General features: G+C 40.9%; 1 protein-coding gene across 1 annotated transcript in view; it reads left to right on the forward strand.

The window, feature by feature from the left end:
- Positions 1-15,523, forward strand: part of spag16 (sperm associated antigen 16) — a 677,853-nt gene that overhangs the window by 336,322 nt on the left and 326,008 nt on the right. The window contains exon 14 of the mRNA XM_033024314.1: positions 14,071-14,197. Coding sequence (XP_032880205.1) covers positions 14,071-14,197 — 127 coding nt within the window. The remainder of the gene's footprint in view (positions 1-14,070; positions 14,198-15,523) is intronic.

A 15,523-nucleotide genomic window follows, 5' to 3' on the forward strand; every position in this document is an offset into this window, starting at 1 on the left:
GTATGTTGGTCACTAAGTCAAGGTTACAGCTGCAGAGGTGAGTGCTGACGAGTTGTTTGGAGATGAGCTTGAATTGGATAATAGTATTGAAAGCAGAGCTTTAGTCTATGAATAGAAGTCTGGTATTTAATAGGTGTCTCTCTTGTTCAAGTGTTCCAGGGATGAGTATAGGGCCAGGGAGATGGCTTCTGTCGTGGACCTGTTGTGGCGGTATGCAAATTGTAGAGGATCAAGGTTGCTTGGGAGACTGGTTTTAATGTGTTCCATGACCAGCCTCTCAAAGCTCTTTATGATGGTGGATGTCAAAGCCACTGGACGATAGTCGCTAAGGCATGGGAGCTTGTTTTTCATTGGTCTTCTTGAAGCAGGTGGGTACCTCAGAACGAAGTCGGAAAAGATTAAAGATGTCTGTGAACACGCCCACTAGTTGGTCTGCGCAGTTCCTAACGACGCAGCCAGGATCTCTGTTCAGACTATTTGCTTTCCATGGGTTCACTCTCAGTAAGTCTGATCTAAATTCTGGAACAGTGTACAAGAAAGCTCGCTATGATCTTCGCAATGCCATCAAGATGACCCTGGGAAAGGACGGATCTATCAGAACGGATGTCATCTGCCTTCTGCTGAAAGTGAGCACTGAATGCATTGTTTATCAGGTAAGGCCACACTATCACCAGCGATGTTACCTGACTTGGTTTTGTAGCCAGTTATAGTATTCTGGCCTAGCCACAGTCTGTGGGTGTCCAACTGATTTTACTGTTGACTCAAGTCTGTCTTGGTATTGCCTCTTGGCCATCTTGATGGCATTGCAAAGATCATAGCAAGCTTTCTTGTACAGCTAGGGATCATTTGACGTATGCAGCGGTCTTGGCATTCACCTGGGAATGTACCTCATTGTTCATCCATGGTTTCTGGTTGGGGAACACTTGGATTGTCTTCTTCGGCACGCACTCCTCTCTGCACTTACTGATAAAGTCAGTCATTGCAGTGGTGGACTCGTTCAGGTTGGCTGCAGAATCTTTGAATATGGACCAGTCCACTGACTCAAAGCAATTGCATAAGATGTTAACTGTGTCTGCAGATCGGCATTGAACAACCTTTCCTGCTTCAGTTTTTGTTTATAGGCAGGGAGTAGAATCACAGCCATGGGATCAGATTTCCCAAAATGTGGCCAAGGAATGGTAGCCATTTTTTATAGATGTATAGCCGTGATCGAGGGTGTTCTGGCCTCTGGTGGGTCGTGACATACTGATAATACTTTAGTAGTACGCCCGTGAGGTTGGCTTGATTGAAGTCCGTGGCTAAAATTACCAGGGCTTCAGGGTGTTTTGTCTCAAATCTATTGATAAAGGAGTACAGTTCATTCTGAGCAAGCTTGATTTCCGCTTTGGGGGGGATGTAAACTGCTGGGAGGATAGCTGAGGAGATTTCCCTCATCAGATAGGAGAGACATTAAAGAATAAATCCTATTGGCCATTTCCAAGGGCCAAAGTCCGGTCCACCCGTGTGCTCAGTGTACTCTCCTCGCCCAGCCATTTCTGAGTCCCGGGGGTGCTTTCTGCAGCTGACCTTGAAGTCTTTAGGTCCTCTGGGCGGGTTCCTGTTTCCGCGGTCTGCCGAGCCTTCGGGACCTCTGGACGGGTTCCTGGCTTTGCAGCCTTGGCTCCTCGGGAAGGCCTTTGGTGTGCAGCATCTCAGGAAGGCCTCTGCTGCGCTGATTTGAAGAAGGGCATAGATCTTTTGAATCTTTATTTTAACAGCAGCATGTCTTGCTCGAAGACATGCTGCTGTTGAAATAAAGATTTAAAAGAGTGGAACATTGTTATGAATTATAGCAGATTCACTTCTGGGACCAGCACGCAAGAAGTCGTTCGGCTTTGGCGACATCTTTATTGATATTGAACATCAAGGGTTAACTCACTGTAACTGGAAATTGTTGATGTTTGTATTTCTGTGGCAGCAATCTTACTTCCACTTCTCAGCCCATGCTTGAATAATTTCTAGTATTTGCTGCATGGTGACATGAGCTGCTTCAGTTGCTGAGGAACTGTAAATAGAATTGAACATTGCTCAATCATCGGTGAATATTTTGGCTTCTGGTGTTATGATGGATGAAACTCATTAATGGAGCAGCTAAAGTTTATTGGGCTAAGGACACTGCCCAACATCTCTTGCAATAATATCTTGGGGTGATTGATCACTATCATAACTATCATTCTTTTGAGACGCAAGATACTGCAGGAATGAAAATCAAACTGCTGGAAGAATTCAGTTCGTCAGGCAGCATCTGTAGTGGGAAATGGGCAGTCTCGTTTTAGGTCAGGACTTTTCTTCAAATCAACAGCTTTTTCTCCTGACCCAAAACATCTTCTGTCCATTTACCTTTCAGATATTGCCTGACCCACTGATTTGTTTCTAGTCGTTTTGTTTTACCTATCATTCTTTTGAGTGAGGTAAAACCATAGGATTGCTATCACCTTGACACACATTGACTCTTGTCTTGACTAGGGCACTTTGATATTGATCTTGATCAAGTGCTGCCTTCATGACATAATCAGTCGCTCTCAACTCACTCCTGGAATTCAGCTCTTTGGTCCTTGTTTGATTCAAGACTGTGGTGTGGCCCAGGAGAAACCCAGCCCACGATGGGAAAGTTAGTGGTGTTTCATATCAGTGTAGGCAAATCTTTCATTGGTAGACTATTGATTAAGAGTAGACTGATGGAGTATTACGTAGCATGATAGAATTTGTCCTGCTTTTTGGGAAAATGAAAGGCCTGGGTAATTTACACATTGTTGGGTGGATGTTAATGTTGCATCTACTGGAACAGTTTGACTAGTTGTACAGCTAGATCTGCAGCTCAGGTCTTCAGTACTGCAGCTAGAATGTTGGCTGATCCCATTGTCTACCAATATTGTCATATAACTCCTGATATCATGAGGAGTATGCTGAATTGGTTGAAGATTGGCTTAAAAAATTGTGTGATTCTCAGGAAGAACCTGACATGGGTTCAGCACCTCTTGTATTTAGCCCCATAACTTGGGCCCAGTCAACATTGAAGTTGAGGATGTTCTTGGATCTTTCTTCTATTATTATTATCAGTTTAATTGTCCTTCATCATTCATGACAAAATTGATAGAACTTTAGAACTTTGAACAGATTCATTAGTTAAGAGATCTTTGATCTGTCTATTGTATGTTAGTAATTAGATTTAAGAAGGAAAAATATTTCAAATATTTTTCAAATATTTCAAATATTTTTCAAATATTTCAAATATTCAAATATATGTATAAAATCATTGCTCGCTGGTAAACCGTAAGCTATGCCAAGAACAATTTGAAACGTCTGTGCAGCCAAGTAATCTCTGTTTCAGTATTCCATTTAGACAAACTTTACCTTGCAATAACTGGGTAAGGTTATTACAATAACATTTTGTTAGGTTCATTTGGTGATGTGTCATTGCCTGAGTTTAAAACAAATGTGGGGTATGTTGAATAAAAGATGTTAGCATTACATGCATCAGCTTTTTATGCACATCTGATAGGATGAAGTTGCAATTGTAGAATTATTTTTTTTCACCTCACTGCACTTAACTAATTCTGGCAATTACGGGTTCAGTTTGAAATAAACATTTTGAGGTTGGATAATATGCAGTATTTTAAAATAGAAGAATGGGAGAATTTAATCAATTAATTTGCAAATAAAATAAAGAACCTGCAGTGTGTATTGAAAATAATTTGGAAACAAATATATGCAATCGTTTTGAATTTATTTTTCAGGGAAGGTAATTTGTTGATCATAGTTTAATCTCAATACAGAACATGGCTAGCTGTGGTATTAAAATGAATGGAAAATTTGTGAGCGTAATTTTGTAATTAGACAGAAAATGTATCTAATTACGATAACATTTGTGGTTCATCATAACATCCTGCCCTGTTCCAGCAAATTGTGGATCAAGTCCCACCTTCAGAGTTTTGAATATTAAATGTAGGGTGACAACCGATGTACAATGTTGAGAAAATGCTGCTTTGTCAGAGATACAGGCCTTAATTGCAATGTCACCCCAATACTAATACTAAAACCCCCATAAACACTGACATTGCAAGTTTCATAGAACAGCATGGTTGGGTTTCCCTGTGTAGTGTCATGCCATGCGTCTTTCAAGCTGTTGCACAATCTTTCTGCTGTTGTCATTCAGCCTCACACTTGCACTTTGGGGAAGCCTGCAATACAAGCAAATACCCATGCTTGTATTATGGCAATTTACAGAATCCAATTAACCTACAAACCTGCACATTTTTGGAAGGTGGGCAGAAATTGGAGCACCAGGAGAAAACACATGTAGTCAGAAGGCAAGGCAAGGCAAGGCAAGGCAAGGCAAGGCAAGGCAAGGCAAGGCAAGGCAAGGCAAGGCAAGGCAAGTTTATTTGTATAGCACCTTTCAACAACAAGGTAATTCAAAGTGCTTTACATAAAACATTAAAAGCATTGGAAAGAAACACATATAAAATGACATTTAGATGTAAAACGATTATTAGATTATTAGATAAAATAATTACAAAATTAAAACAATCAAATAAAATATTTAAAATAGAATAAAACCAGGAATAGAAGTTACAGTGCAGTATAGGTAATTAATAAATTGTATTGTTTACTGAAAGGCAGCGGCCTCTCCATGTTTAGTTCTGACTCTGGGGACACAGAGCAGACCTGTCCCAGACGATCTGAGAGGTCTGGGTGGTTCGTAGCTAAGCAGAAGATCAGAAATGTATTTTGGCCCTAAACCATTCAGTGCTTTGTAAACCAACAGTAGTATTTTGAAATCAATTCTTTGACAGATAGGAAGCCAGTGTAAAGACCTCAGAACTGGAGTAATGTGATCTACTTTTTTGGTCTTAGTGAGGACTCGAGCAGCAGCGTTCTGAATTAACTGCAGCTGTCTGATCGACTTTTTAGGGAGACCTGTAAAGACACTGTTACAGTAGTCGAGCCTGCTGAAGATAAATGCATGGACACGTTTTTCCAAATCCTGCTGAGACATAAGTCCTTTAATCCTTGATATATTCTTTAGGTGATAGTAGGCTGACTTTGTGACTGTTTTTATGTGGCTGTTGAAGTTCAGGTCTGAGTCCATGACTATTCCTAAGTTTCTGGCTTGGTTTGTTGTTTTTAGCATTACCATTTGAAGCTGGGTGCTAACTTTTAATCGTTCTTCCTTGGCTCCAAAAACAATTATTTCAGTTTTTTCTTTGTTTAATTGGAGAAAATTCTGGTTCATCCAATCATTGATTTGCTCAATGCATCTACTCAGTGCTTGTATTGGACTATAGTCTCCTGGTGATATTGTTATGTAGATTTGTGTGTCGTCTGCGTAACTATGGTAACATATTTTGATGTTTTTCATGATCTGAGCCAGTGGAAGCATGTAGATGTTAAACAGAAGAGGCCCCAGAATGGAGCCCTGGGGAACTCCACATGTAATTTTTGCACGCTCAGATGTGTAATTACCTATAGACACAAAGTAGTCCCTGTCCTTCAAATAGGATTCAAACCATTTTAATGCTGTGCCTGAAAGTCCCACCCAGTTTTCCATATGTTGTGATCGACTGTGTCGAATGCAGCACTGAGATCTAGTAATACTAAGACTGAAATTTTGCCATTGTCTGTGTTTAAGTGAATGTCATTGAAGACCTTAACAAGAGCCGTTTCGGTGCTGTGGTGTGGTCTAAATCCTGACTGGAAGACATCAAAACAGCTGTTCATTAACATGAAATAGTTCAGCTGCTTAAAAACAGCTTTTTCAATGATTTTGCTGAGAAATGGGAGGTTTGATATTGGTCTGTAATTGTTCAGTAGTGAAGTGTCTTAAGTTCTTCTTTTTTAAGAGAGGCTTGATAACAGCAGTTTTCAGGGCCTGCGGGAAGACACCTGAGAGAAGGGACGTGTTTACAATCTGTAGAAGGTCTGAGGTCATGCAGTTTGATACACCTTTGAAAAGGCCTGTTGGTAGAATATCGAGGCAGCAGGAGGAGGATTTCAAATGTTGTATAATATCCTCCAAGGTTTTATGGTTAATAACATTAAATTGTGTCATGGTAGTTGAATTGACTGACAACACATGTCCTGCACCTGATGTGGAGGCACTGACTGCTTGCCTAATTTTCTGAATTTTGTCGGTGAAGAAGGAGGCAAATTCATTACAGGCCCTTGTGGAAAGTAGTTCAGGGGCTACTGACACAGGAGGGTTTGTTAGCCTGTCGACAGTAGTAAACAAGGCCCGTGCATTATTATTGTTTTTGGCAATGATGTCAGAGAAGAAGGATTGCCTTGCATTTCTCAGTTCCAAGTTGTAGATTCGGTCTTTCTTTATCGATGTAATAGTGAACCTGGAGATTTGTTTTCCGCCACCTACGTTCAGCTTTCCGACACTCTCTTTTTTCAATTTTTACCAATGTGGCGTTTCTCCATGGAGACTTCTTTTTGCCAGGGACCACTTTCACCTTAGTGGGTGCAATGGCATCAATAATATTTGTAATTTTCACACTGAATTTATCGACAAGCTCATTTACTGAGACCCAAGGGAGAGTGGGCGTGGAGAAGAAAGCCTGAATAAATGTTCCAGGACATATTGTTCCAGAAGGAGAACAATATGTCCTGGTCAAACAATGTTGACACTATGGCCAAGGAAGCATGTCAATGTTTCTACTTCCCTTAAATGACTAAGGAAATTTGGCAGCCTCCAATGACTCCAGTGGTATATTCTGCAGATGCACTGTAAACCTGGACTTCACCTGGGATCAGGTTGGGAAATACACACATCAACTTCTTTGGTATACAGTCCTCTACACACTTGCTGATGAAGTCTGTAACGGCAGTGGCATATTTATCTACTTTAGTTGCAGAGTCCTTGTATATGGACCAATCCATCGACTCAAAACAGTCGTGAAGGGTGTCAGCTGTTTCCTAGGACCAGCACGCATGGGTTTTTTTACTGAATCCTCCCACCAATTTTTGCATGTATGTAGGGAGCAGAAGTGCAGCCAGGCAATCAGATTTACCAAAGGGAAGTCAGTAAATGGAGCAGTATGCATGTTTGATGGTTGTGTAGCAGTTGTCAAGGGTATTTGGGCTTCTGTTTGGGCAAGGAACATGATGATGGTATTTTGGCAGTACGTTCCTGAGGTTGGCGTGAATGAAGTCCCTGGCTATTATGAATGAGGTTTTGGTGTACTTCGTTTCAAGGCTACTGGTGACAGTGTAGTTCCTCAAGTGCAAGCTATCTTATTGACTATCTCCATGCTGTCCCAGAAATGCACCCAACTTAATCAAAGACTGGTCCTATCTCGGTCATTCCTTCTTCTCCCTGTTCCCCTATGACAGAAGGTACAGAAGCTTGAAAGTGTGCTCCACCAGACTCAGGAGCAACTTCTATCCCTCTGTTATCAGTTTTTTGAAAGGTCCTTCCGTAAGCTAGGGAAATTTTCGATTCACCTCTACAACATTGTGGACATTGGACTTTGTCTATGGAACTGATGCACTACAATGCTGAGAACTATATTTTACACTGTATATTTCCCTTTGCTCAATTGTAGTTGAGTTTGTGCTGATGATAACTACAGTATGTATGGTTTTTCTGATCTGTTTGGATAGCATGCAAAATAAAGCTTTTCAATGTACCTCGGTATATGTGACAATAATAAATGTAAACCTACACTTCATGCGGTTTTATGAATGCAGCTCACATAGTCAAGGACCACCTGAGAAGTCATTCCCCCTTCTCCCCTCTCCTATCGGTTGAAGATGCCAAAGCTTGAAGGCACATATTACCTGATGCAAGAACTGCTTATTCCTCATTGTTACCAAATTTTTGAATTGTCACCTGATACGCTGAGGATGTAGTCTTGATCTCACAATCCACCTCATTGCAGCCCTTGCATTTATTTTTTTTGTGCATTCTCTGATGCTGTAAAATTATATTCTACACTCTGTTTCCTCCTCCAACCTCATCTATTGCATCTGCTGCTCTAGATGTCAGCTGCTCTACATCGGTGTGACCAAGCATGGGCTTGGTGATCGCTTCGCCTAACACCTCTGCTCGGTTCGCAATAACCAACCTAATCTCCCAGTGGCTCACCTCTTCAACTCCCCCTCCCATTCCAAATCTGACCTTTCTGTCCTGGGCCTCCTCCATGGCCAGAGTGAGGCCCACCATAAATTCGAGGAGCAGCACCTCATATTTCGCTTGGGCAGTTTACACCTCAGCGGTATGAACATTGACTTCTCCAATCTCAGGAAATCCCTGCTTTCTCCTCCCCTTCCCAGCTCTCCCTCAGCCCACTGTCTCCGCATCTTCCTGTCTTCTTCCCACTTCCCCCATCCTCACATCAGTCTGAAACAGGGTCTCGACCCGAAACGTCGCCTATTTCCTTCGCTCCATAGATGCCGCCTCACCCGCTGAGTTTCTCCAGCATTTTTGTTTACCTTTTCTTTTTGCATTATCTGTTATTCTCATGTATGTATTGATTGTACTCATGTATGGTTTGACTGGACTGGAAACCACACTGATTTTCACCGTATCTCAGTATATGTGACAATAAAATAAATAGCAATGCAAATACCAACCTTTCCTCAAAATATTGGATTGGAGAAGAGTGCTGGAATGAAATTGAGAATTTACATTCCTTCCTCTCCCTTTACATATGTCCTTGTCCAAATAGCATTGGGAGAGTTGAGATAAATTGTCTCATAGTTTATGGAAAGTTCAGTAGATTCAGTATAAATCCTTATTAGTTGGGAAGTGGATGGCAGATGCCAGAAGGCAGTGACATTACCATAAGTGTAATGGCTGATGTAGGAGGTATTAACTGCCACTGAGATGCAGACAAGTTCAACTAAAGTCTGTTTGCATCATGGCAATCTCAGACTGCTTCCAAAAGAGCTCTGTTTAAATGGCAGGTATTTCTGGGAATAATACAGAAGGTGCAGGATCAGTTCATTCCAAAGAGGAAGATAGATTCCAAGGAGAGTAAGGGAAGACTGTGGCTGACAAGGGAAGTAAGGGACAGTATAAAAATAAAAGAGAAGAAGTACAACATAGCAAAGATGAGCGGGAAGCCAGAGGATTGGGTAAGGTTTAAAGAGCAACAGAAGATAACTAAAAAGGCAATACGGGGAGAAAAGATGAGGTGCGAAGGTAAGCTAGCCAAGAATATAAAGGAGGATAGTAAAGGCTTCTTTAGGTATGTGAAGAGGAAAAAGTTAGTTAAGACCAAAGCTGGACCCTTGAAGGCTGCAAAGGGTGAATTTATTTGGGGAACAAGGAAATGGCAGATGAGTTGAACAGGTACTTTGGATCTGTCTCCAATAAGGAGGACACAAACAAACTTCCTGATGTACTAGTGGCCAGAGGATTTGGGGTGACGGAGGAAGTGAAGGAAGTCCACATTAGGCAGGAAATTGTGTCGGGTAGACTGATGGGACAGAAGGCTGATACATCCCCAGGGCCTGATGTTCTGCATCCCAGTGTACTTAAGGAAGTGGCTCTAGAAATTGTGGACGCATTGGTGATCATTTTCCAATGTTCTATAGATTCAGGATCAGTTCATGTGGATTGGAGGATAACTAATGTTATCCCACTTTTTAAGAAAGGTGGAAGAGAGAAAACAGGGAATTATAGACCAGTTAGCCTGACATCGGTGGTGGGGAAGATGCTGGAGTCAATCATAAAAGATGAAATAGTGGCACATTTGGATAGCAGTAACAGGATCGGTCCGAGACAGCATGGATTTACAAAGGGGAAATCATGCTCGACTAAACTTCTGGAATTTTTTGAGGATATAACTAGGAAAATGGACATGGGTGAGCCAGTGGATATAGTGTACCTGGACTTTCAGAAAGCATTGATAAGGTCTCACATAGGATACTGGTGGGCAAAATTAGGGCACATGGTATTGGGGGTAGAGTGCTGACATGGATAGAAAATTGGTTGGCAGACAGTAAACAAAGAGTAGGGATTAACGGGTACCTTTCAGAATGGCAGGCAGTGATTAGTGGGGTACCGCAAGGCTCGGTGCTGGGACCACAGCTATTTACAATATATATTAATGATTTAGATGAAGGGATTACAAGTAACATTAGCAAATTTGCAGATGCACAAAGCTGGGTGGCAGTGTTAACTGTGAGGAGGATGCTATGAAAATGCAGGGTGACTTGGACAGGTTGGGTGAGTGGGCAGATGCATGGCAGATGCAGTTTAATGTGGACAAATGTGAGGTTATCCACTTTGGTAGCAAAAACAGGAAGGCAGATTATTATCTAAATGGTGCCAAGTTGGGAAAAGGGGAAGTACAATGGGATCTGGGGGTCCTTGTTCATCAGTTAATGAAAGTAAGCATGCAGGTACAGCAGGCAGTGAAGAAAGCGAATGGCATGTTGGCCTTCATAACGAGGAGTTGAGTATAGGAGCAAAGAGGTCCTTCTGCAGTTGTACAGGGTGCTACTGAGTCCACACCTGGAGTATTATGTGCATTTTTGGCCTCCACATTTGAGGAAGGACATTCTTGTTTTTGAGGGAGTGCAGCGTAGGTTCACAAGGTTAATTCCCGGGATGGCGGGACTGACATATGCTGCGAGAATGGAGCAGCTGGGCTTGTATACTCTGGAATTTAGAAGGATGAGAGGGAATCCTATTGAGACATATAAGATTATTAAGGGTTTGGACACGCTAGAGGTAGGAAACATGTTCCCGATGTTGGGGGAGTCCAGAACCAGGGGGCCACAGTTTAAGAATAGGGAGTAAGTCATTTAATAATAATAATAATAATACATTTTATTTGTGGGCGCATTTCAAAAGTCTCAAGGACACCTTACAGAATTTAACAAGAGTAAAAAAACATATAATCGGAGTAAAATAAATAATAAAGACATCACCAATACACAAATTATAGACAGAATTCGATCCAAAGACAAAAAAATCAAAAACATAATGGGAAGAGAGAGCAGCGGCAGCTAAACCGCACAAGCGTACACTCTCCCTTCCGACAGCCATCTTGGACACAAACTAAAATAATCACTTACACACAAAAATCATCCCCCCACAATGGTTACCACTGTGGGGGAAGGCACAATGTCCAGTCCCCATCCCCAGTGCTCCCAAAGTCAGGCCTATTGAGGCCTCCGCTATTGCCTCTACGGAGGCCCGATGTTCCTGGCCGTTCTCGCCGGGTGCTGTTTAGAATGGAGATGAGGAAACACTTTTTCACACAGACAGTTGTGAGTCTGAGGAATTCTCTGCCTCAGAAGGTGGTGGAGGCCGGTTCTCTGGATACTTTCAAGAGAGAGCTAGATAGGGCTCTTAAAGATAGCGGTCAGGGGATATGGGGAGAAGGCAGGAACGGGGTACTGATTGTGGATGATTAGCCATGATCACATTGAATGGCGGTGCTGGCTCGAAGGGCCAAATGGCCTAATCCTGCACCCATTGTCTATTGTCTATTGTCTATTGTTGTATTCTAGTGGCAGGGAGCTGTCACAAATCATGCTCCAACTGCAAACAGAAAAGTATGCTCATCTTCTCCAGAGCATATCATTGACATTTCCAGCAGTGCTACGGCATGGGGAACACCTTGTAGCCCTGACAATTACCAGTGAATGAATGGCCTAATCACTAAGCCCATACAAAGAGCAACTCCCATAGAAATGTGCACAACGTTAATTTATGTCATATTAACCTGTTGACTGCCTGCTTTGTCAATACTATGCATATAAATTTCTAAGCTCTAATTTATAAAGAGTTATCTGACTACAAAAGCTGTGGAAAAGACCACAGAATTTGTGAAATGGACCACAAAGGCTATGCAATGAATAGGGAGCCAAGATTCAAATAGGATTCCTGCTCTTATTATCCAAGTTCAAGTTCAAGTCCAATAATCCAAGTTCAAGTTCAAGTTCAAGTCCAATAATCTTCACGAGAAAATACAAAATGACGTGTATTTATTCACTTCTTCGTCTACCTGAGGACATCACAATATCTTTAATTTTGTAATGTTGAAAGCGTGTGAACAATTTTCACACCAATAACCATGCTTAAACAGAAATGTAAGAATTGCCAAACCATCTTATTAAAGAGATTTTTTTGATGAAATAAATACTGGCCACACCAATTGATAGAATTCCCTTGCTCAAGAAAGCAATGTGGGACTGAAAGTGTCAGTCTGTAGTTTGCACTCAGGCCTCTAGAATGGGATTTAGTCACTAATCTACAACTGACAAATGAGGTATGATGTAACAAAGGTTATAGATGATGAATTGTGATAAATCGGTACTTGGTTGAAATAATGGAGGAGCTTCCCTGAATGGAACTGAAATGATTTATTGCTTTAAGAAAGGGGAAAGAAAAATGGTATTTTGCACTGTCATTGCTTGGATTTAATTTATTCAGTAAAGAAAATACATGTGTATACTCATTTGACCTACCATTGTTGGCCTATTATATTCTGCAAATACTTATAATCAAATGATTTTTAACACAGCAGGGAAAAGATATGAAAGACATTTCTGAGGTGTTATGTCATTTCATCTTGTACAATAGACATAAATAATGAATGTTCTCTTTTCAAGATCAGCAAATAAATGCAAATAAAAACTATGTGCTGGTTTAAAAGATAAATGTATTTCAGATTATCAATTGTATCCTGAGAGGGAAAGTACAAAACATTTGCTTGTCAAAATACATTTTGATTCATAACAATCCACAGCCACACTATAGTTATAACAAAATATAGTAATTTGGATTCATAAAATTGTAATCCTACACAGCAATTATAATCAAACGTTCAAAGAACTCTGATGAGTTTGCCCTAATAGACCAAGCACAACATGGGCCCCATTGCTTCGTAAAAGATTTTCATTGGTTAAAAAAAAGTAAAATATTCCATCTATCTTCAGCCAATGAGAGAGGTAAATCTTGTCAGCATCCAAATGGAAACTAATACAATTGCAGTTTTTTTCTTTTGACTTGGTAATACGTGTGATATGTAATTTAATTACAACTTACTCCTTCTCATTTATCAGACAATTTTTTTGGAGAAACACTTCACAGTTGAACTTTCAAAGGCATCACTACAAACACTGCTTAAGTGACAAAATGAACACCTTATGACGTCTTGTCTCTGATCAAGGGTTATTTTAAATCAAAACCAAGACAGTGATATTAATTTTTTATACACTCCAGTCATAATAGGTTGATGAGGTCAAAGTTGTAGACATTGTCTATGTGGACTTCAGCAAGGCACTTGCGAAGATTCCACATGGTAAGCAGATCTGGAAGGTTAGATCGCATAGAATCCAGGGAGAGCTAGTGGACTGGCTCGAAAATTAGCTTCATGAAAGAAAGCTAGGCAGGCTAGGATTTTATTCCTTGGAATGCAGGAGATTGATAAAGGTGTATAAGATCACATGGGGAATAGTTAGGGTGAGCCTTTTACTCATAGGAGAATCAAGAACCAGAGAACACAGGTTTAAGATGAGAGGCGAAGGATGTTATATGAACCTGAGGGGGATCTTTTTCACACAGTGGGTATATGGAATGAGGTGCCAGAGGGGGCACTTGAGTCAGTACTATAACAACATTTAAAAGACATTTGGACAGGTACATGAATAGGAAAGGTTTAGGGGATATGTGCCAAACACGGGCAGGTGGGATTAATGCTGATGGGGTATCTTAAGTTGGGCCGAAGAACTTGTTTATGTGCTGTATGACTCGATGACTATGTAATAGCATATGTGTGACAAGAAACCTATTTCTGTTAAACTTAAACAAGGCAACATCGTATGTATAATCTTCATCTTCAGATGTGGAAAATAATAGCAAGAAATTAGACTCAGGTATTTAGTAAAAGGAAAAGAGCGAGTGACCTAATGCCCTGACCAACTTGAGCAAAGCTCAATTTGAATCCAGTTAGTCAGTTTCATGGTCAATCTTATTTTTAATACCTAGCGCTTATAGTTATGGAAAAGCGTGTGGTTCTACATATACCTGATGGATATCTAACAAATGTTTCTACTTTTTTCCAGTGAGAGATGCAGACAGATACTACGAGGTCATGTTGATTCTGTGAACAGCGTGGAGTTTCTTCCGTTCTCTAACACATTGCTCACAAGCGCAGCGGACAAGACGCTCTCTCTTTGGGATGCTAGGACGGTAAACAGAAGTTGTTTTCCATTACTCATTCTGCTCTAAGTTACTGACTTGGCCTAAGATGTTTTGAGCTTCATGTTAATGCAGGGGGCTCCAAACTTTTCAGCATGAGGACCACATTATGTATTTGGCACATTTTTGCAGGATGTAGAAAAAAATTAAGAAATGTCTGATTTGCTGTATGGACTCGATCTTGGAGAGAATATTCCAGTTATGATGCGCAAACAGGGGTAGTGAATAGACAAGATAGCCGATGGCATCCGTGAGCTTTGAATGGAATTTGGTCACTCACGTTTTCTCTGAATCGGAGATAGAGACGGCGAGAAAGCAAAGGGAAGTCGGGGCTCGAGACCCGAAACCCTTCTTCGGCCCGAAACGTCGCCTATTTCCTTCGCTCCATAGATGCTGCTACACCCGCTGAGTTTCCCCAGCAATTTTGTGCACCTTCCTTGTAGAAGATGGAAGGTTGTGCTGAAAGGATGTTACCAGTGAAGTTTTGCAAGGATCTGTGCTGAGATCTTTGTTCTTTGTGATATGTATAAATGACTTGCACAAACATGTAGATGGGTTGGTTAGTAAATTTACAGATTACACCAAGATTACTGACATAACAGACAGTGAGGAAGGCTGTCAAAGTATACAGCAAGATTATAGATATAGTAATGGGCAGGGAAATGGCAGGTGGAGTTTAATCCAAACAAGTGTGAGCTATTGCACTTTAGGATGTTGAATGTATTCAGTTAATGGCAACACCCTTAATAGCACTGATGTACAGATGGATTTTGAAAGTGGCAATCCAAGTAGATTGAGTAGATAAAGAAGGCATATGTTCTGCTTGTCTTCATTGGTTGAGGCATTGAGCATAAGACTCAGGAAATGATGATGCAACTCTATAAGACTGGTTAGACCACATTTGGAGTCTTGCATGAAGTTCTGGTCACCCCGTTAGAAAAGGGATGTGGATGCCAGGATGTGCATAAGAGGTTTATCAACATACTGTTTTGATTAGGTGTATTAGCTACAAGAAGATGTTGGACAAACTTAATTGTTTTCTCTGGAATTGCAGAGGTTGAGGGAAGATATGGAAGAACTACCGGTATATAAATTATTTTAGTGTCAAGTTGCCAACCATTCTTCCTTCATTAGAAGCCGAGATAGGTTAGACAGTCAGAACCTTTATGGGTGAAAATGCTAAAGAATTTAGAACATATTTTGAAGGTGAGAGAAGCATATTTTATAATTTAAAGGTGGTGTGCAGGGCAAGTTTTTCACACTCACACTTAGATGCCTGGAATGTGCTACCAGGGGTGGTCCTGGAGGCAGATACAA

Source organism: Amblyraja radiata, chromosome 7 (genome assembly GCF_010909765.2).
Source record: "Amblyraja radiata isolate CabotCenter1 chromosome 7, sAmbRad1.1.pri, whole genome shotgun sequence".
Lineage (NCBI taxonomy): Eukaryota > Metazoa > Chordata > Chondrichthyes > Rajiformes > Rajidae > Amblyraja > Amblyraja radiata.